The sequence below is a fragment of the Homalodisca vitripennis genome, chromosome 3, assembly GCF_021130785.1.
Source record: "Homalodisca vitripennis isolate AUS2020 chromosome 3, UT_GWSS_2.1, whole genome shotgun sequence".
Classification (NCBI taxonomy): domain Eukaryota; kingdom Metazoa; phylum Arthropoda; class Insecta; order Hemiptera; family Cicadellidae; genus Homalodisca; species Homalodisca vitripennis.
The window spans coordinates 119,889,857-119,913,468 of NC_060209.1; the positions used below are offsets into that span (position 1 = coordinate 119,889,857).

Here is a 23,612-nt window from a genome sequence, read left to right on the forward strand (position 1 = left end):
CTTATGTGGCGATAATAAAAAGTACAATATAATAAGACTATGAAGAGTAGGAAATAAATTGTTCTTATTTTTCTGTTTCTTATAGTTATATACTTCTCTTATAAAATGTTTATAATTTTATATAATAATAATGAAATATTTTGGTCAAAAATCAGTTATTTTTTATTTTTGACAGGAGCAAAAGAAGGTATACACATAACTTAAACTTGAATTAAAATTAATTGGATAGTATACAATTAAAATGCATTTTCATACAATAAGTATAAGATCATGGTATTTCAAACATCAATAAATAAGTTTAACTGAATATTTTTAGACAAATAAAATAGGTGACTTTTAATAAGTTTAAATCAATATTAAGTAACTTTATCACGTAAACCTTACTAGAAAAGGAACAATGAACTGAAACTATCAACTTTTAAAAAATATGTAGTTCAATTATAATCTAATGGAAAATTATTATAATAATTATTCATCCATAAAAACTATAGAATTTAAATTTTACATAAATTACGTTTTGATACAGTATCCATACATTTTAGACTTCTTTTTCTGTACAATTCACTCTTGAAGGATTTCATTTTGCATGTGAATCCATGTTACACACTAAGACAAGTTTTAGTAATGACAATGATAAGTTAATTTTTAAACATAGAGTAAATACGTTAGTTACCTCCTGCTAAAATAAAAATTGCAATTAAATTTACTAGGTATATTAAATGGGTCTATAATATCTAGATATTTAAATTAATTCAGATATAAGGAAAGTCATTTAGATCATAGGCTGTAAATACCAAAGATTAAAAAAGATAATATAATGTTAAACAAATGTTAATAAGACAGTGTATTGTATACCTCAAATATGAAGCAGGCAGTCAATTTTTAATACCGTTGATTTATTTAGTCAGAGGATTAAAATGGACCTATTTACAATTAAGAAAGTATAAAAATGTTATATTGTTATTATTTTATTATGTCAGTTCAATTAATAACAACAGCAAATTTATGTTTATTGAGATTTGTATAAGAAAATATAGCTGTATATGAGATCACATATATCTACAAAAATACTAACAAGCAATTTAAATATTTAGATAAATTAATTAGACTGAACACAACAAACTTACTTTGCATTAAATATCACAAACACAATTCCACTTTTGTCACATCACAAACATCACTTTGCAATTTTTTCATCACGCCGCTAAAACTTTCATTTTTAAATCAAAATAAACACTGATAAAAATACTACTAGTAGTATTCTACAAAACACACAGAAAAACACGGTTATACATCACAACGGGTTGTAGGATTGAAAGCACTTCACTCACTGACTATAAATAACAGTTTTCCACTGCACATACACGATTTTACGAATAATCACACGCGCACTGACAAAATAACCTAACTCTGGATACAATAACAGAGTAGTGATGAGGAGTAAACGAAGTTCCCACCGCCTCGCCGGAAGTTCGTAGTGGCAAACATGACAAGTATGTAAAGTATTGGAGGAATCGCGATCACATTGCTGGCATTCTAGCCCCTAAATCCTCTAAAACTCTTTAAAATACTAAATGAAAATAATAATCAAGATGTTTTGTACTCACCAGAGAGAAATTTGAGCGCCTACACGGCGAGTTTGATGAAATTTAGGGCGGTATTTGGTCCGTAAATATGAGGACTAAGTCTGATTTTGGTATGCCAAGAATGGCACAAAGAATCCAGACAACGCACAGATCTACTGCGCAACCGCTGCGCGCAGGTGGTGACACAGCTTGGGGAAGAGAGTGGGAAGGATCACGGTTACTCCCGCCACTTCGTCCCAAACAAGTTTATTGGCGCCAATTTCAAACTCACTAACACCTTCCTAACAATAATAGCATGCATGAAAGTATTATTTGTTACATAATTATAGTTTATTGATTGGATATAATACTTAGTTTGATAATGCCTATACAAATTGTAATCCTTTGTGTTTTATTATATTCACGAACTACATTAATACACAAGGAAGAAATACAATATAAAATGTATTTAATTGAAAATATATACAAAGAGTTATAACATATTGCTACTACGGTATACTACGCATTGTATCCCTTACGTTATGTTCCGTAAGACGTTCAATTTTGTAGAAGACCAGCACCTTTAGAATGAGAGGTGAAAATTCAGCTAGTTCAACAATGGTGCACGATACAGTGGGAGCGCCACCTCCTGGGCTGATCTTGGTGTATTGCATTGTACAGGTACGATGCAGTTTCCAAATTATGACTTAAAATTAAATTATTTGTCAGTTTACATTTTCATAGAGTTATTACCTAATATTAATTTACCTATCTTTTATTTCGTATAATTTCCAAACGAATCTACATGTGGTAGAAATTTCATAAATTTTGAGGTGTTGATTGGGACTGCTAATTTTTTGCTTGTGAAAGAATATCTTTTAAGTTGTTGGATGTAGTGAAAATAGTTTTAGGTGGGCTACAAAAAAATAGAGTTTCTGCTAAACTTATAATGATAAGAAAGGCTACTTTTTTGATATTGTTTAATAAGTTTTTAAGTCTTTAGGTGCAAATGAATTTATATTATTACTAAGAGAGTTAGTTTGCCTTTCTACTAACTTTTTGGGCCATCCTCTCCCCCCTCCCCCACACATAGAGCTTTCAAATTTTCAGAAGATATTACTTGTGAAATTACTATTAACTGTGATATGGCTTTCATAGGTTTTATAGACCTTGGATAAGGTTTATTTATCTTATAGCACATATGGTTTCATATTTAAGCACACTCTATTACAAGATTATAAAATAACTAAAAAAAATACATAGTGAATATAAAGTAAAAAATTAAAGATTCTTTAAAAGAGGATTAGGCCTACATGATTCTCTGCTGTCTACTTTTAATATTATTCGGAAAGCATTCTTTTGGGCAAAAACCATCTTTGATACAAGCTGAGATTATATTATTAACATACATAAGATCCAGAAGTAAGCTTACTGACACAATTCTAAAATTTCTTCATAAAATATATGCTGTATGATAACATAGGCACTATTATCAATAGTAATAAATCAGATTGTACACCAGGCAAAAGAGCTATGAACTTTTAAGTTCTGATTCTTCAGTCTAAACCTTGTTTTAACATGTTGCCAGCAGCAGACACCTTAGATTGATACTAGTTATTCTCAATCATTTCAGAGTCGTAGTGAAGGTGTTAAACTCAAAATAATATGTAATCTGTTTATAAATGGCTCTACACTGTTTTTATATTTTCTTTTATATGACGGTTAAAATTAAGGTGACGTTATTAGATATCCTCAGCTTATTTTATAATTTTTTTTATTATTTAAAAAAATTCAAGCCATCTAATAGTCTCCAATGCTTTAGATTTCAACTTAATTACATAGAAGTTAAAAGAGAAGGGAGACATTTTATTCCTCTACCTGCATATTACAAATAGATTTCATCAAAGTCATAGAAGAATATCTATGTAATAATTCAATCAAATTTAAACACTACAAAATGTGAAAAAATATTCCAATTTAATAACATATAAAATGGTATCCTGGAGATCTCAAAACTTTATTTGGCAAACAGAAAAATTGGTCATATTGGATTCTTAAAGAACCTTACTGACGAACAGAGTGAATACATTGTATTCATGTTGAGATGGGAATCAACCAAGATCACAGATTTTAGCCCAGCCAACACTAATGTCAAATCAGGACACAAAGATATACAAACATGGAAGAGTTGATCAAGTTTGTTGAAGTAAAAAGAAGTATGCATTGGTCAATTAAAAACAGATTGAGCCTTTTTATTAGTGCTCTTTTTAATAAAGACAATTCCATTAAAACTTGCCAAAGTTGTCCCTCTCCTCATAAAGATCATAGCTCAAACTTTGGAAAATCATGGTATAGGTACTGTCCTTGAAACATCTTGATTTGCATAGTTTGCAAAACATTTTTATGAAAATTATTTAGTAACTTAAGACATTAAATAGATAAATTCTTGTAAAATGTATATTTTAACCTTGCTGAATGATTAAGAAAACATCCATATTTACACACACACAAGGTAAAATAATAAAAGGTATATCTTGAATAAATAACTTTATTATCTTGCATATATTTTTGAAAGCATCTTTGCTTAGCTATTGATTAAACTTTTAACATAAATGATTTTTGGTAATATACAAATTCTTTAAATATTATCAATATTGAAAAAATTACAACTTTCATCTATGATACATCTTCTTTTTTAACGTTTTAACGGTTAACCTGATGTATTTTGAAAATAACTTCGGGTATGTTATTTTAATGCTAATCAATATTTTGTATAGAGACAATATTTGGTATAGCAATTATAACTGATCCTATTTATGTTTGCCTTGTTTGATAAAGAAACAATTCGCTCAAGCAAGGGCACACACAAAACTTATCAGTGTAGACCTGCAATAATAGAAGTAAATACAAAAAATCACTGGTACAAAACTGTCTTTAGTATGCTTTGTAAATGGTCACTGCTTTATAAATTAATATTTTTATCCTTAGAGCACTAAATAATTGTTATTATAGTGACAGCAGAGGATCGATATGCTCCAGGTAGTTCCCTTATAATTATATAATATGAGTTAAAATTCATATGAAGGAAGTAAAATACAGAGAAGTTGTTATTAACCTATAATGATTAGTTACGGAACATTAATTTCATAATGTAACATAATAATTACTAGGTTGGTAGTTTTATAGTCTTTGGAACAGTTAACACAATATCCTACCAATTTACAACTGTAGCGAGATTGACACAGTTCAATGCATATTATAGTGGAAAACTAGATTAATAACACAATTTCCATCAAAGAAATAGAACTGTTATTGTTTATTTAAAAATTGTTAATATTTTTATATTTCAAACTGTATAATATGTTAGGTATTTAGTTTGGGTATTATGATGGAATTAAGTCTTTAAAAATATTGTGTAGCACACTTTTTTAATGTAATATATCAACTATCTGAACACATTTTATATTTCAAACTTAAAAACTATATTTTAATTTGAATGGAAAGAAACACACAGATAAGGACAAAAAATGTTCCAATTTAGTACAAAGTGTATTAAAGCACAGTAAAATTGCTCAAAATAACACATCTTACTATGTTATTTGACAATAAATTATCGTAGTTTCCACTCAGATTCAAAGTTTTTATGTAATGTGCAGGTTAAAAAATAAACAACATGGATGTTTACATTTCTGCAAAAACACTGGCCAATCCCAGCTCAGGTATACAGTACAGTATTGAGTCTAGAAGAATGTTATGAATCCAATAACTCAGTTGTAATGCCAAGTACGTCTTCATCTGGCAAATATGCGTTGACACGGGTTTTGCATGAGTTCGCTACTTTCTTACCTTTATTGCATTCCATATCCCCATCATACCACTCTCAACTCCTTCCATAAACTTAACTGTGTTTCAGATAACATATTTGAAACTGACATTGAAATTTACAAAATTATATATATATATATATATATATACTATATGTATATATATATATATATATATAAAATCAACTATCCAGTATATAGTGTAAGAATTATTTTTAATGTGTTCTGACATGGTTGTAACATGTTACTGAAATGTGTAGTAGATTTTTTGGGACCATCAGGGAATTATGATTATACCAGAAGTAATTAGAAACTAATGCTAATTACCATTAATGCAAACACTATTGATAAATCCACATTAATCCCCAGTTTTTAATTCAACATTTTTCTTTGTGTATGTTCTAGTGTAATGTAAATGAAAAAAAAAAACACCATTAAAATATTATCGATGCATAATTTGTTTTCTGATGTCTTCTCATTAGATACTGGCTATAATACAGTAGATTGCTACCTATTTGGGTTTTTATTGTTATCACTCCCAATAACAAACGATATTATACTTATACGTAGAGTGTGTGTTTGTTCGTTTTTTTCAACAAAATCAGAATCAAAAGTTGAAAAAAATTCATTAGACAGCAAAGTAAAGAAAGGTTAGCAAATTATAACCCTTTTAAATTTACAATCACATCAGTTTTTGACCGGTACAAAACTCAATTATTATGGACAAATATACTTCCATGATCACGTTAAAAACACCAAAAGCAATAATTTTAATTACTTACTGACAAAAACATATCTTCTGGCACAACAAAACAATCCTGATTATAACTGGAATGTCTTCACTTATTAACTGACTGGTTTCCAACCAGCAAATTTATTAATCAATGTCAATCACAAATAATAAAGTCTTATATTTCAATAAATGTTTAATCAGTAAGTAATCAGAAAACTAAAATCCATGTTTTTTACAGTTTAGTTAGAAACAAAATTAGAAATTTAAAACTGATAAAAAAAAATATTTTTATAAACCCTGGTATAAATCATTCTTAAAAACAATAATTGAAACTTTTCCCATACTTTCAGGCTCAAATTGTCCTAGTGAAAAATGTATTGTCTACTCACACATGTTCTTATATACAATCTAAACTAATTTTTTGTTGGATCACAGTTACCAGTTGTTCTATAAAAGAATGGTTTTGTAGAATTCCTGCCATCCCTAGCTACCAAGAATGGTGTTTACTTGAAGCATAGTTAATTATTTCTTTCAAAGAAAGTAAAGAAGTTAAATAATATGCTGCCTTCTCAACAGACACTACAAATATATAAATAGTTTACATGGAGAAGGGATAAAACCCAGCAGATTTGGCTAAGCTAATATTAAAATATTTGTAAATGTAACAAAGCAAGCAAATGGAATTCCAAATCTTATTAGAAAGAAGACAGAGAGGGAGAAAGATGCATTCCACCTAAGGAAGTGCGAGAATACCTTCCTCTCTTTGAGAATAATTGTCTTGTTAAATCTCAACAAATATTACGTAAACAGATTAACTTATTAATGAGGTAGTGAATTTTTATATTGGTCATTTGACATATTAAATATAATTTAGGTTTAATTCTATACAACGATCTAATGTACATTTGTGTTTATAAATAAATCACTTACCTTTTTAATGTATTTGAACAATAATTATTTTATCAATGTATTTTAACTAGACTTATTAAAATTTGAGATTTATTTTCTGAATAACCTTAAAATAAAGATGTCTTTCATAACCCAACAACTAAAAATAAAATTGTAAAATGTTTGAAATTTAACATTGTTCTTATGGATCTAAAATCAAGAAGACCGTTAGCAGTACGTATGGTTCTTAATTCTTAACATCCCGTAGCTAAAATTAAGAAATTAAAACCTTTTAAAAATATAACTTAAAGCCTCTATTAAGTACTGTACCTATGTACGATACATTACTTACTCAAAATACTATAATAATTCTGGTAAATCTCACATAGTTCTTTAAATCTCATCATAGTAGCTTTAATGAGTTTAAAAATAACTGTATGCTACCTTAACAACTCAGAACAAATATATTTTAATTAACATTCACGTTTCTTACACCCACCAGGACAGTAGGTTTCGTCATCTTTGTCTTCTTATTTCCTTTACACTCCGGCTATTGCAATTGAAAGATTAGACCTGGTGAAGGAATTATAGCATGTTGATTAGTACTACTATACTAGTAGTTTTTGGAGTAATAAAAAAGAGTTATATTAAAATGTCTTTTTCAGAACCTTTGTTTTTTAAATTAAGGTAGTCCACAATTATATATATAAATACACAAGGGTCGTTCAATAAATAACGAGACAAATTACTACTGCTCAACAACGGTTTTTCAATTGGTACAAAACTTTGGTTACCTTTCAACATAGTCGCCAGCATCACTTATATACTTGTCTCATCTTTCTCCTAATTTGTAAATGCCCTTGGCATAAAATTCTTTGGGTTGATCTCAAAGCCACTTCAGCACCTGATTTTTGACCTCTTCATTGGATTGATAATGTTTCCCTAGTAGACTCTCTTTAAAGGGGCCCAAACATATGAAAGTCTGACGGGGCGAGGTCAGGGCTGTTGGGTGATGTGGAAGGATCTCCTACCCGTTTCTGAAATTTTTCTTTCGTCAGCTGTGCTGTATGTGAACTGAAATTGTTATGAAGCAAAATCACACCTTCAGTCAAGAACCTATGGCATTTCATTCAATTGGCAATCTTATTTAGTTTACCAACATGACACTGTAGTATTGGCTGTTGATTGTTCTTTGGCCTTCAAGAAAATCACAATAAATTGGCTCCTTAAAATCCCAAAATACTGTAAGCATATCTTTATTGGCAGATGGCTAGGTCCTGAATTTTTTGCTTTCCACTAGAAGTCGTATGCTTCCATTCGAGACTTTGTCTTTTTCGACTTTTATTATATTATTATACATATATGTAATAAATTGGAGAAAAGAGAGAATATTTTTAGGACAAACAGGAAAGTTATATAATTGCCAAAGTAACCTTAAGAACTAAGAATCTTACGGAATTTCATTTTAATTCAAATACAAGAATCTGACCAATAATAAAGAAACAAACTTATTAATGTTTTTGAAAACTAAGTAGGTTATTAAATAGCTTCTATAACTAATTTTGCAAAGTTAGACATGTGTGACATTATGTAAACATTGAGGAAACATGTTTATGGTTCTAAGAACACACTTCTACAAGAAGATATACACAGCTCAAATTAAACACTTTACTACATTAGAAAAGTTTCTTAGTGGTATGAAATCCCCACAACAGAAAATAGATACAAAATGTTATGTATTTTTAGAACATCACCATTTATGGTCATTTAAGTAACAATTTCTAAGAATAAAGAACATGGGAAGCATTTAAAATGGTAATTTTCCTGCAAAATACCAAATGATAAAAACTGAGCTTTCAATATTTTTGAGCAAGCTACTAAACTGAAGTAACAAATATGCAATATCTCAAACTGTTTTATCAATTATTATTTTAGATTTTTACAACAATTTAAAGTTCTAAATGCATTTCTAGCTCTGTCTTTGGCATCACCTTTATTGACAATTGATATTCCTTTTAAGCAGCATTTACTTATTTGTATTCTCCTGTATATTATCACTAAAAATTATGTGTAATTCTTGGGATTAATGTGACTACACAAACACACTCATGGTATATTGTATAACTAACCCGAATGTCTAAGAGACAGACAAGATGCTGTTGTTTTATGTAAGATTCCTAAAGACTTCTTACGATCCAATTACTATAATTGTATGATAATATTTATATTAATTTAGTGTTCAAAAACATGTTTCTCTGCATGTCAAAGCTGCTAAAGACAATCATATAAATAAAAAATTATATATATATATATATATATATATATTTTTTTAATGCCTATGTGATCTGTTTAAGATATACAGAGTGCATTATGAAAGTAATAGGTACACATAATTTTATTGTGCCATGACTATTTATCGCAGCACACTCGGACCAGTTGGATAATTTGATGGGGATTCTACCTTTCCAAACGCGTACAGTCACAGTTCTCTCCAAGCTGTAGGAGTGTCTTTGCACATAGTCAGTTTTTCGATTATGTCACAGTGCAAAGGAGCTCTCAATGAAATAGCGTACACGATCAAATTTTGTGTGGGTTTTGGGAAGAATACAATGGAAACTTATCCAATGCTTCAAGAGGCCTTTGAGGAGGATTGCATTTCAAGATCTCAATGCTGAAGGTGGCACACACAATCTTCTCCCAAACCCAGAAAAGTGCGTATGAGCAGATCTTGTATCAAAACAATGCAGATTTTCTTCTTTGACGTCCGAGGTATCGTCAGTTTGAGTTTGTAAAGCAAGGACAAACTGCAAATGTAGTATTTTACCTGGAGGTGCTCCACAGACTGAAACGCCGGGTCGCGTGTGTCAATAATTAAATCAAAAATATTTCAAGCTCCACTAAAATGCCCTAAGCCACACGACATTTGTCATCACCCACTACATGACCCATAAAAAGACCCCTGTGGCCCTAGCCTCCTTATAGCCCTGAATTGGCTCTGTGTGAATTTTTTTTCTTCCCTCGACTAAAGAGTTGAAGGGGAAGCACTGGGAGTCGGTGGAAAACATCCAAGCTCATGTTACAAGGTTCCTGAGAGGCATTCCAGTCGAGGAGTTCCAGGGTGCTTTCCAGGAGTGGCACAATCATCTATGCAGGTGTAATGAAGTAGGATGAAACTATTTTGATGAATTTTAACCATTTGTAACAATCGAATAAATAAATCTATTTTTCTTAGAAGATGTGTATTACTTTTATAATGCTCCCTGTATACCTTTAATCCTAAAAAAACCCCAAAACTTTATAGAATTGTTAAAATTTCTAAAATAGGTAATCAAATAAATGTTGAAAAACTAATATTATAGTATGTTTACAGTTTGAGAATGAGAATATCTTTATTCACAAATTTTGAGTGTCAAAACATTTTAAATCAGAGATTTAGTTTTTTTGAATAAACTCCTCCAGTATATAGAACGGTTGATCTAAAAGCCATTAATTTAGAGCAGTCTTCAATTCCTCTCCTCTTTTTGGACATCAGATAGGTTGGTAATCGGTTGTAGTGCTTCATTCCCATCCATGAAGGTTTCCGCTTGTATAGCCTCAGACCATATGCTGGAGGTTTTTAGAGTGCTATTGTAGGGGTAACAGTGTTCTATTGAAAAATATTTCCTCCATCAGCATATATTATCACTTCTTGAATGTAAAGTGAATTTAAACTTTAATATGATGTTATTTTACAATATGTTTGTTTTTTAATTGTGTCATGTACAGTACATTTTTTGGATAATAAAAATGTATTATGCATAAATTAACATAAAATTATGATTAGTTCTTGATTAGTAAGTAAGCCACAACTTGTATGTATTGCTAAAAATTACAATTTTTGCCTACAGTATTTTAAAGCAGTTACTTAGCAAAATTGAATTTTTGTTTTAGTGTTAATCAAAATAACATTAAAATATAATTTTATTAAATATACACTAATTATGAATTATAACAGTAATACAGACTAAGGAGGGGTTTCTTTAAAGAAAATGTAAATCAAAACAAATATTTTACCAGATTTTAATGGTCACAGGATTCTTTTTGATTCTTTAAAAACTTTTTATTCTGACACTAGTTTATTCACACCTTGGAGCCGGAGTCAATGAGTTCTCGAAGTGTAAAGTTCTTTTGTTTAAAAAAAAATGTGTCCAAGCTCAATTTCAATGTTTTAGTTATTATGTGACAGCAAGGTTGGACAGAGAAATCATGTTTTATAGATAAATAGCCAGTCTGAGAGAGGCGTTATTTACTCTAAGTTTATTAGAGTTACGATTTCTGAATTCATATAAAAATGCAATAAGAGAGTTATTCCTACTAACACAACAGTCATTGAGTATAAACAACAGGGAATATATAAATCACTGAACCACTTTTAGTGTAAAACATTTACTTGTTATTTGACTATTTGATACAATACTAAATGAAATCAACTGTTTATGACCTTTCATTGCTACGAATTGTAAGAAAAGAAACATACTGAAGAATACCTGCTGGAGTACTTCAATAGTTAGCATGAAAGATACACTTAACAAAACTGAAACAGAAATCAATGTTAATTATAGAATTATATGGCTGACTCCAACTTGGCAGGCCCTGTAACATAAAAGTTTCATTAGTTGTATTCCATTTTGTATGTTTATGGTTGTGATGAAAATTATTTTTCAAAATATTTTTCTACTTTAACATAATTTATTTCAGTTTAACGGCTACGTCAGTTCTGTATTATTGACTCAAACTGATTTCTATCCCAACATTGAATTAAATTCGTTGTTGAAACTTAGTTTGATGATAGAATTAACTTCCAATATTCTGTAATAGATAGATGGTATAGATTAGATAAAAACTTACAGTTAATATTGCGCTTTAAAAGCAAAACATATCAAATTCAACAAATTATATTTTTGGGTTACCACCATATGAGAGTAAATAGATTACAAGATAATTTTGTGCACCAACACTTTTTGATTTATTAAAAAAATTGCTTATGTTGTCGAGTTTGGCTGACCACTTTGACAAACATACAGATTCCTGTCTCATTTCATCCAATATTTAATGATAAATTGTTCAGCTAAAACTCATGTGTCAATTATTTAGATTAAATTTAATGCAGATACTATTCCCATACAGAAATAATGGAGTTGTTTGTTAGGTTCTTAACTGCTGGAGTGAATAGGTCCATCACAACAATAAGCATACCTTATCCAAACACAAATTAGTATTAAACAGTTAAATAATAAAATTAGCCTTTTTTATAACCTCCTCTCTGTTTAACTCTTTATTATTTGGTATACATCGTCCAGTTGGCGGGAGGGAGTAGGGATACTTCACGTTTTCTGAATAGGTGTTGGTTTTATAACATATTTGTACTATTACTTTACTAGATATGCAAAGAATAACAAGTTCGTGTAATATTCCAGGATTTAATAACATTCTTACTATCACTTTCTAAGTATGCATAGAATAGCCAGTGCCTGGAATATTCCAGATACCACAGGGAATACATCTGTTCTTGATGTAGTCAGCTGTCCTCTTCTCGTGTCTGGTGACAATAGAGAAGACTTGATATTAAAGTACGTGCACCCAGTGACATTCCTAAGATCGCTGGTGCCCAGGGCAAGCATAGCCCTGCCTCCTTCCCCTCACCAACATGAATATAAAAAGTAAATCCTAATAGTTATTTCGCCTAAGGAATCTGCGTGTACTCTCATTGTCAATGAATGAACCATAGCCGGAGACTGTTATTATCATGTTTCCTGCTTCAGTCTAAAATCGCGTTGGTATGACCTCAGTCTATGCCTGTGGTCCCCGTGGCAACTTGTCCTGGTTGCCTAGCTCCACTCCCCCATTGGACGAGCCTGCATGCTCCCTTACATTTGGAATATTTGGCATTTATTTGAAAAAGCTATAAGCAATTTTGCTGGAAGCATCTGTCTGTCTTGTCATGGGTTGACATAAGCAAATCTACAACTAAATCAATGCTAAATTTGGCAGTTTTCTGAACTGCTATTCAAACAACTTTATTTATACGATTGTGAGTTTTATATTTCTTTTAAAACACAAAATAAAAAGTAACTCAAGACAAAACTGGAAAGTTGTATCTAAAAGAGATGTTGAATTAAAAATATAAAGATAAAATTGTTATTTTGAATAAGAATATAAATGAATCTCAATAAAGAATAAATTAAATGATAATTATTTAAACATTATATTGTTGGAACGGTAGATAATTAATAGGACAATACTACTGTACACAAGGATAACTAAGTGATAAACAGCTCAATACAAAGTCTGGATCACGTTAGAATTAGTTTAGCAGTAGTAACTAATGTTACTGTTTAAAAATAGCTCACTTGTAATAACTGCACAGCTTTAAAAAAGATATAATCTTTCTAGGTTTTGTGGTTGTGTCCAGGATTGAAAGCAGGACAATAACCAAATAAAATTTTAAGACAAATATCTAGGACCATATTTTCTTACTGTTTTATTTATTAAATCCGAATATTTAACAATACAATAAAACCTGTCATATCCGGCCTAATGCAGTGATGGGGTAGGCTGGATATTGTTAAGCCGGATATGGAAGTGTGACATAAGACGATAACATTAATTATTTATAGCAAATCCACCAATAACGATGTGTTTTAGTTTTTGTTTTTATGTAATTATGAAAACATATACTACATCCCATGAAACTTTATTAATGATGCAGCAAACTTTAATATCTATAGTCTAACTTTACAACTAAACTACAACCAAACATTGGATAATTTATTTTTTGTTTTTATGCATGTAAAATTAAACGCAATAAAAAACAGTTTAAATACAACATTTATTTTAGAAAGAGTAAAACAATATTTAAATTAGATCTTAACTTATTTTAAAGAATAAAATAACTATCCCACTTATAACACATTCAAAAGCTGATACAACAGCACTGATATCACAGTTCCACCAAGGTCATTGTTTCTAAAACTAGCATAGGTGAGGTCTATCCCCTATCCCTCTCCAGCCTGCTCTGCCCTGCCGAGCCATACATGTGAGAGGAGGAAGTGTTCTAGCTTGTCTGTGTGTGGCTCACAGTTCCCAGTTTGCATGGTGAGCTTGTCCTTGCTCACAGTTATAAAAACATTTTATCACTTGTCACCAGGCCGGATATTGTAGATGCCGAATGTTGAAGGGCCAGATATGACAGGTTTTATTCAAACGTTTTAATGAATTTTAAAAGCACGACCCTGGAAGCTAAGATATTCTTTTTAAAGCAACACAAATCAGAGAGAGGGTTATAAAAAGTGGTTCTTCTCTTCTTCACAGCCACTCCGAGGTTTAGAGTTTCACTGACAGTGGGTTTTCCAGATATAGGCTTACTTTTTGTATGCAAATTTTCATTATGATTCCCCATTTATATTACGATTAAACAATACAATATCTCCATGTGCATTTATTTAAATTTACAATAATTTCATTTTGTTTTCTTTGTTTTGCTATAAATCACAATATCTATCATTCACAACTAAGAAGTAAACAAGAGTTATAAGAGTTACGCATAAAGTGTATGTGATTCTACTAAATTAAATGTTTACTTTTAGAACAAACACAATGTTTTACCCTAGACCAGCCACAATCACCTACTTAACAGTTTTTTGTAGTTATTTTCAATAATAACTGTTCATATTAAAACAAAATTTTGTATTATCCAAAGTTAAAAGCAAAAGCATATGGAAATATGTTTAAAATAACTCTACTTATGTAGATGTAATATTATTAAATTTATTTGGCTGGTTATAAATTAAAAGTATTTTGAATTATTCTAAAGTACAAGAACGTTAAAGCGTAAAATAAAGTACATGTCAAATATTAGAAAATTAGTGTGTATACTCAACAAATGTTAAAACACACCAATGTTAAAAAATCTAATTGCTAATTATTTATTCACTTCCCACAGTGCATTAAAAATTAAAAATATCTATCTCTATAATTTAAAAATAATGTTTCTAAATTTATATCTCTACACAGAAATATAGTCTTTTTCATACTGAAGCATTATATAATTACTGTGCAAAATAAGCAATAGGAAGATTTTCCAACGGGGAACTGTTAGTTCTAATGACAATATTCTCGTAAAATGTGTAACTAAGTAATAAATAATTTTTGTGCAGTGAAAATAAGTTAAACCGTGTTTAGAAATGAGAAATAAAAATGACCTTTATGGAAAATATTAATGCCCTGAATTAGAATATTTAGGGTTAGCTAATATTACAACTAGTAAAAATCATAAAACTCACTAACCACACCAATTAAATTATATTCGTTACACTACACCCAATTTAATGGATATAAAACAAACAAACAGTAAAATTGTCTTACAGTTTATTACCAAGCACTGTAATGGTAACGTGTCACCTAGATTCAAAACTAGCAAGTCACATTGGATGCAGAATACATTCAACACTCATTTGGTTTGTTGCACTTTGACTTGGTACAATTATGTTCTATGTCGAACGCTTGATGAAAGTAGTAGTTTTGTACCAGAAGACATTTTTATTACTTCAACAGAATGTTTTAATACAGACCCGGTTGGTAGGATAATTAAATACACAACTAATGACTTATTTAAATAGGAGCAATCCAACTGCTATTCGGCCATACCGGTTTCAGAGGTAAATAAAACAGTTAATTTAAATAAAACAATTATAATGCCTAAGATTTAGAGTGTAATTTGAGCTTTCCGGTGGTACATTGATAGCAGACAAGCTTTAATTTTGTAAAATAATGTAATCAACTATCAGTACGCCAAATTTCAGATGTCTAATGAAGCAAAGTTGATTGTTATAGCCATAAATAAATATGTAACTCCTATGAAGAGTATTACAGCAAGTTATACATTATTTCTTTGTTTTTCAATTGATATAGTTATATTTGTAATTGTGACAGTATTTCACAGTAAAATGTTGATTAGTAAAAGGCTTTTTACCAACAGCTACTGGATTGCTCTACGGCCGGTCTGAGGTTACCATCATTAGTAACTTACTATATATGAAAGCATAGCCAAGTATACGGAAAGTTCGAACCAAGAAGAAAATACAAAAGAGAAATCAAAAATTAAAATAGCACCTGCTGTATATTGAAAACTGCAGCATTTTAAGCCCAAGCTGCCACAGAATGCATAAGGCTATACGATGTTGATGTTTCATACAAATGGGGGCACTACAAGATTTTATCTTAACTCGTTCCACGCCATATATGGTTATATTAGAATAGTAGACTTTGGCCAAAACTCCAAATACAGTTATATATGATATAGATTATGTCTCTTGGAGAGATTTCTAGTTCACAAAAGTACTTTGAAAAGCCTGGTGCAAAACTCATGCTTATCGCTGTTGCCAAATGCAACCAAACTTTTCAGTTTAATTACATTTTACAATGAAATTGAAATTTATTTGAAATAAACAGTTTTATAAATACTTATTTATTAAATTTTAATCAATAAATACGCTAATTTTAAGTAAAATGCCCTGTTTCATACTTTTTTTGCTTTTATAATTTAGTTATTATAAAAATTAACTTTTAACTTAAAGAAACAAAAAATTGTTTAATTGTCTTGGCGTTATAGGAAAGTTAATGGATTTATTAGTGGAGTGCAAAAGGTTAAAAACGTTTCTTTGGTCTTAGTTGAGAAAATTTTCTTTTAAATCCAAGAGAAAACTCAGATGGTGAGAGTGAGATATCTTGCCCAAAAAAAATCTGTTATTTATTTCTGTTTAACTAAAATTAATAGCACCTTATAATAATTTCCCAATAGGCACACGCATGTGTACGTATAAGTACTGGTCTGAATGGAGAGAAATACCCTGATGGTGTTATTCTCCATCATATCATCACTTAAGTGACTCCATCAGTATTTTCTTTATAAATGTTATTTTTGTTACCATTTATGTGTTTTGCACTAAATTTAATTAGCTATGTTAAACTGATTTACAATATTTCATTTCAACGCTATGCAAACTATCAGTGAAGTGTATAAAAACACTAACCCATACTCTTATTAATCCATTTCATGAGATAAGAACCTGTAATCCATCTGTTACATTGCATGTAACAATTCATAAAATAAAGGAGTACCAACTATCGGAGAAAAGAGACAAAACATGTGTGGCTTTTACCCTGCCAAGAAAAATCAATACACATGAAATAGCTTCTGTTTCTTCTAAAAACGTCTAAGGAACACACCCAGACACAAACTTTCATGTTCAACGATTACTAGTATAAGTAATATACTGACATCAGTATAAATTGTAAGGGTTATAACACAAAATTCTGAACTGGGCTTAAAAAAACTTTATTTACGTGGTCTTACCATTAATTAAAAATATATTAGAACTCGACACTTGATTATACTGAATATTATCTTATAAAATATGTACTTGTAAGTGTATGATGGCATTTAACTAATTAAATAAAAAAATCTTTCCAAGTGTTAACTGTTGTAAAAAAAGTTCTCACGGGCTAAAAAATATATCATTTTTGAAAAAATGTAAGAAAATATTCTTATAAAGAGTAATGAAGAAAGCTTCTATTCATAACAAACTAATATCACAATATTGTATATAAATGTCTATCAGATAACAGGACCATCTGTTACACGTGACACATAACACGCAAGCTTTATAATTACGTCAAATCTTCCTTTGTGACTAACAACTAATTTTACTTTATATATCAAATAACTAAGGGCATATTTAAAATAATCCTATGGTTTGTATAGCCTTATAACCTACATTACCATATATAATAATTTAGTTTTCACATCAATATTCAATGGTTCTAGACGTTTCCATCACATTCATGTAGTAATTTCAAAGTATTGCATGATCCTGGATTGATCAACTGACAACAAAGAAAACGTGTATTTCTCACAGTTTTTCTAATAGATGAATTGAACAGAGTGAATAAATCCTTGCTTCCAGGAAAATCTTTTGATTAAGCAATAATGAATCAGGTTGTGATTGTCCGTCTTGTGAAACAAAATCTCCTTTAGGAATAATAAGTCATAGTATATAAAAGATTTCAGCCACAAATCCTTGTTTTCATGCATGGAAATATCTTCAGAGGTTGAGTAAAATAGTAATTTAAATATTAGTCTTAGGTTTCAAACCAATCAATAATATATACTACTGTGAGATTATCATACTATAATGTGCAGTACTATGTACACTCCCATCCCAAAATTGTTTTCATCATGCCATTTTCATAATTAAACGATCTTCATTTAAATACAAGAATTAACCTTCTGTAGACCATCAACTAAGTTGTTAACTGGTGACAGTTGATGATGCTAAAAGGGTTAACATAAATAGTTTGTCAAACAAAATTTTGTTTCTGTAGATTAAGTTCTGTTAAAAGGTGATTAAGCTAATTTGGCATAAAGCAACATACGATATTTATTAAAAACCCCCACTGTCAGTGTAACTACAGAATTTTTAGGTTTCGCCATCTGAAAATTTACAAATTAAAAAAGTATATGAAATGCACAATGACTGCTCACAAAACTTAAGGTGAAAACTTTATTTACACACCAAGCCAAACATAGCACATAAATTACAAGGGGTTTTAGAGTAAAATCACGAACTAGAATGAAATAAAGTATGACAGATAAAAAAAGTGAAATTTACGACCCTCGTCATTAATATAACCATGGATTTCAGTATTTTACAAGTTAATTGAGTATATTAATGTCTGATGATATGATGTCTATATTTTATGCTGTAATTAATTTTCAAAATACAATTTAAGTTAAACAAAAATTCTTCCACTGAGAAGTGCTCAAAATTTGTATGTGTTTGAAAAAGTGTTTTAGAACTAAGTAAAACATAAAAATAATGATAAAAAACACTCCTTATTCTACTACATTATTTGATTTTAAATTTTAATTACGCTTATCATAATAAAAATTAAGAACAGTAGTATTATTGTGAGACATCGACCAAGACATTTTGGATGCATTCAGTCTAAGTTTAACTTGGGGTGTAATAATCTATTAATAACAACGACTACTGGCTTATCCGCCTTCTAACAGACACATTCTGAAACAAAAATAAATGTTAGTTTTGAATGATTGTTTATGTAACAACTTCTGTTTTTGGTTATTTGCAAAATAATATAAATAGTTAGTAATTCAATTATGTTATATAAACAATCATTTGCCCACACCGTATTGGTCCAAATGTAAGGCTACAAAATAAATTGCTAAACTTAACTTGGTATTTAAAAATATTTTATTTTATAGATATGATGCACTGGTGATAAATGTATTGTAATTGATACATTACAATTAAACTCTAGGCAATTAAAAGATAAAATTATTTTTTTTAATAAATACTCAAGAAAAGAAAAATATTATCCATTGTAAATAATTTAATGAAAATAATACAAATAATAATAAACCACTCTAAAAATGGAAACATCAATAATACAAATTCAACCTTACAATATGGTGCAATACGGCATTTTATGTACGTAAAATTTTGAAAATACATTACACAATGAAATTGTAAATATTTCTTTACATATTCAAGAACTGTTTCAATAAAAGTTTGGAGTGGTTCGTGACAGTTCACTGATGCCAAGGGAAATTCAGTTATGTGTGTGTTGAACTAGAAGTAGTATTGTGGAAACACACAGCACAAGAGTAGAAGCAGCAGAGCTACTCGTCTAGTAGCTGCCTCTTCTCCATGATCGGTTGCCTCCCCGGAAACCGCCACCTCCCCTCGGCCATCCTCGGAATCCCCCTCGTCGTGGGATCTGCGAGGGTGCTGTCAACAACAAAACATTCAAATTAACTAATTTTCATTTTCAACCTTTTAATGACATAAATAAAATTCGTTTTTACATAATAAAAATCAATAGAAACTACTAGTTTTCTGTTTTGTACATTATTTACTATGTCAACATCTAATCACTAAAAAATATTAATTCTTGAGACACACATTGGAAAATAGATACCCACAGAACTGCCTTAGTTATAGAAAAATTTCAAGTTTACAGCTCAAACCATTCCACCCTGAGTTATAGGCTTTGCTAGCGCTTAGCTAAATCCCACAGAAAGATATGTACCAAACACCTTGTCTATATACACAAATAAACCGGTACAACAGCATGTGAACATTCTGGCAGAATATAACAAAAGTCTAACTAATCAATCCAGTAAAAAGTATCTCATCAGGGGCGTTTTCCTACAGGGGGAGGGAGACACTTGTCCCCCAAGAGCATTTTACATACTATTCTAAAATTACATACTCATTTATAGTACACTTGTAACTACCGAGTATATACATTTGGTCTTAATCGAATCACAAGTTTCTAAGTTATGAATTTTTAAGTACCAGTTTAGTTGAAAAGCACCAAAAACTTGTACAGTGGAACTTGGATAATTCGAATCTCAAGGGACCAATAAAAAAATTCGAATTATCCAAAAATTCGAATTAAAAAAGTTAAGAATTAAAGGCTTAAAATAATGACACTTCACATCTTTGCTGAAAACCTTTATTGAAAATAACATGAATGATTGTAAATGTATGTTTTTCTATGCTTTTCTACTAAGCAAAGTAAGGCAAAACAGTGCAATATTGAATCATGAATTGTCTAAAAAATACACAATTACTGTATATGTTTATGAATAAAAGAAAATAAGTTGAATGGTGATAAGAAACATTATACAGCACAATATTATTTAATTTTTTCGAAAGAAGTCGGAAATCTTCAATTGTTTTCGAACGTCAAGTCTTTCAGAAGTGACAAAAGATTCTGCCATATTCAATGAATTGAAAATAGACTCACTTACGTCATTTTTACTTTCAAAAAAAACGTCTAAGTTCCATGATGTGATGTGCTGCTTCGGCCGCACTCGGAACGTTTATTTCCGCCCCAACTGATGACTCACCGTCTTCGTCACTCGATGCCATGTCGCCATCTTGTTTATTGTTGAGCACTTCAGCGATGATCTCCGCGTCTGTTATCTCACCACATACTGCAACATCTTCATCCACGTTGACAAAATCTTCAAAAGAGATGGCAGGGTCAGTAATGACGTCCTCCCAGCCGTCAACTGAAGGTAACGCTTCTGCTATAATGTCGTTGGCTTTTTCGGCGTCGTCCTCCTTTTTTTACAAAACCAGCTTTTTTAAAGCAATGTTTGATTGTTTCGGGCGTTACTTTGTCCCAAGCTTTCTTGCACATGCGAGAGGCTTGAAGAATGTCTAACTTGATTTTTAGGGCGTCACAATCTTCAGTCAGTACGTACTCAACCAATAAACGTCTGTAAAAATGTTTTAGATTTTTTATGATCCCCTGGTCCACAGGCTGGACAACCAAAGTCATATTGGCAGGGAAAAAAATTACTTTAACATTTTCCATTACTGGAATCGTGTTGTGCGCAGTACAGTTGTCTATAAACAAGATAACTTTTCGTTTTTCTTTTATGAACTTTTTGTCTAAGTTCAACAACCATTTCTCAAAAAGGTGACTGGTCATCCAAGCTCTTGCGCTGTTCACATACTCCACTGGTTTTGATTTGACGTTCTTGAAACAACGGGGACTAGCCGACTTGCCAATCATTAGTAAAGGCAGCTTTTCTGATCCGTCCATGTTTGCACCAACCAGGAGAGTAATTCTCAGTTTTCCTCCGTGGCATTTTTCTTCTTTAAATGCGAGTGTTTTGTCAGGGGTGCATTTAAAAAAAAGTCCCGTTTCATCAACATTGAAGATGTCCCTTTCATCCCGATCCTGAATCATCTCCTCCAAATCTGTTTTCCATTGGTTGGCTTCTTGTTGATTAACGCTTCCACTTTCACCACAAATGGATTTGAACGAAATTTTGTTGCGATATTTGAAGCCGTCAAGCTACCCTGTACTAGCCTTAAAATCTTTTTTCCCCAATTCAGTAGCAAATTGTTCAGCTTTGATTCTTATGAGAGGACCACTCACTGGAATCTTCTTATCCCTAGTTTGTTTGAACCACTTTAAAACACAATTGTCCAAATCTGGATTTTCTGGCTCCCTTAACCTTTTCCGGTCTTTAATGTTCTCACTTTCACTCCTGAGAATTTTTTCTTTATTCTTTAAGTAGGTGGACAATGTGTTAGGAGGAATTCCAAAGTCCTTGGCAATCTCAGATTTTTTCTTAACCCCCTCTCTACTTCTTTGATTGCCGCTATTTTTTGAGCCAAAGACAAAGTTTTGTATGTTCGAGGATTACGAGGCGACGACATTTTGCTCAACGAACAAAGAGTCAAACACTAACAAATCATATGTAAAATTACGGAAGACATACAGCACTGTATGTAAACAAACGACAAGCGAGAAAGTTCACACACCTGCACAGTTGTCAAGATAGACTAACCATGTGAAACTAACGGTTGAATCAATTTACAAAACAAAGAACTGGTGGGGAGTGGAGTGGGTGGGGTGGAGTGATCTTGCAGGCAGCGGAGCTTGTGCCAGTCGCGATGAGTCATGTCTACAAAACAATAGGCGCGGAAGCATACAGCCGAGCCGGCCGGCCTGGCGGGAGGGTGGCTAGATCTGTGTCCAATGGCCTTGAAGCAAGTGCCTTGCGAATAGAGAGAGTGCAGCGTCTTTTCGCGAATCTTTCCACTTTAAAATCGGCATCGGGTTCGAATAAAAAGTTTGAATTATTCAAAATAAACTTTGAATTAACCACGATATTTTTACATTACTTATATAGAAAATGCTAGGGACCAATATAAATATTCGAATTAAAGAAGATTTCGAATTATAGAAGTTCGAATTAGCCAGGTTCCACTGTATTTTTGTTCTTGTTATAATTATAAAAACTGGAAATTATTTTTAGCAAACAGTTTTACATGTAGAAATACAGAAATAAACAAGCTAAATTTTAATATAACTCCCATTATTGTAGCTCTATTAGTTAGTTTAAGGTAAACTTTCAAATTCGGTCATCTATGATTTTGATCTAATAGTAGACATCAAGATTTAGCTTTGGTGTTAATTTGTGATTTAAACAACTATTTTCTTCCATATTTTTTAAAATTAAATGATTAAATTTTGTTTTAGTTACATAAACTTCGTATAAACTATTTGTCTATGAATATATTAATTATTCCTGTATAAGCTCCTGGTGATTGGTGGTAGAGTGGTTGTAGTGTATATTGTAAACACTCTGACATGATCTTTGCCCTTCTTTTACTAGTTCAGAAGTACTATAACATAACCATTTTAGGATCTAATATTTCAAAAATATTCTGTGGGAGGGGCCCCTCACTTCCCCCACAGAAGATTTCTGGGTGCACCACTGAATCTCATACATGTATTACTGTCACATGTTAAAGTGTCATGATATAATTGTAATCGTTTGTTGTCGTTGTTCGTTTACAAATCTGTTTATTCTGTGCTTTTCTCATTGCCATCATGGATACCTATTTAACAAGAGTATATATAAACTATTGTGCACAGACCAAATTTGGCTCGAGAGAGGGTTTCATCTGACCTGTAGCCAATCAGCAAATATTAATTAATTTCTATCAATAC

The 23,612-nt window shown here is 30.9% G+C and overlaps 2 protein-coding genes across 6 annotated transcripts in view; both read right to left on the reverse strand.

Annotated features, from left to right (window-relative positions):
* Positions 1-1,755, reverse strand: part of LOC124357424 (protein scalloped) — a 151,830-nt gene extending 150,075 nt beyond the window's left edge. For 3 of the 5 annotated variants that reach the window (XM_046809226.1, XM_046809225.1, XM_046809222.1), the window contains exon 1: positions 1,608-1,755. Coding sequence is in view for 1 of the 5 variants with exons in the window: in XM_046809224.1 (XP_046665180.1) it covers positions 1,128-1,134 (7 nt within the window). In the remaining 4 variants the exon portion in view is untranslated. Of the gene's footprint in view, positions 1-1,127; positions 1,563-1,607 lie in introns of those variants that run through there. The other 2 variants (XM_046809224.1, XM_046809223.1) reach the window with 1 other exon arrangement.
* A 9,664-nt stretch (positions 1,756-11,419) lies between these two features.
* LOC124357425 (apoptosis inhibitor 5) overlaps positions 11,420-23,612 on the reverse strand; it is a 48,031-nt gene continuing 35,838 nt past the window's right edge. The window contains exon 10 of the mRNA XM_046809227.1: positions 11,420-19,858. Within this exon, the coding sequence (XP_046665183.1) occupies positions 19,758-19,858 (101 nt within the window). The 3' untranslated portion in view covers positions 11,420-19,757. The remainder of the gene's footprint in view (positions 19,859-23,612) is intronic.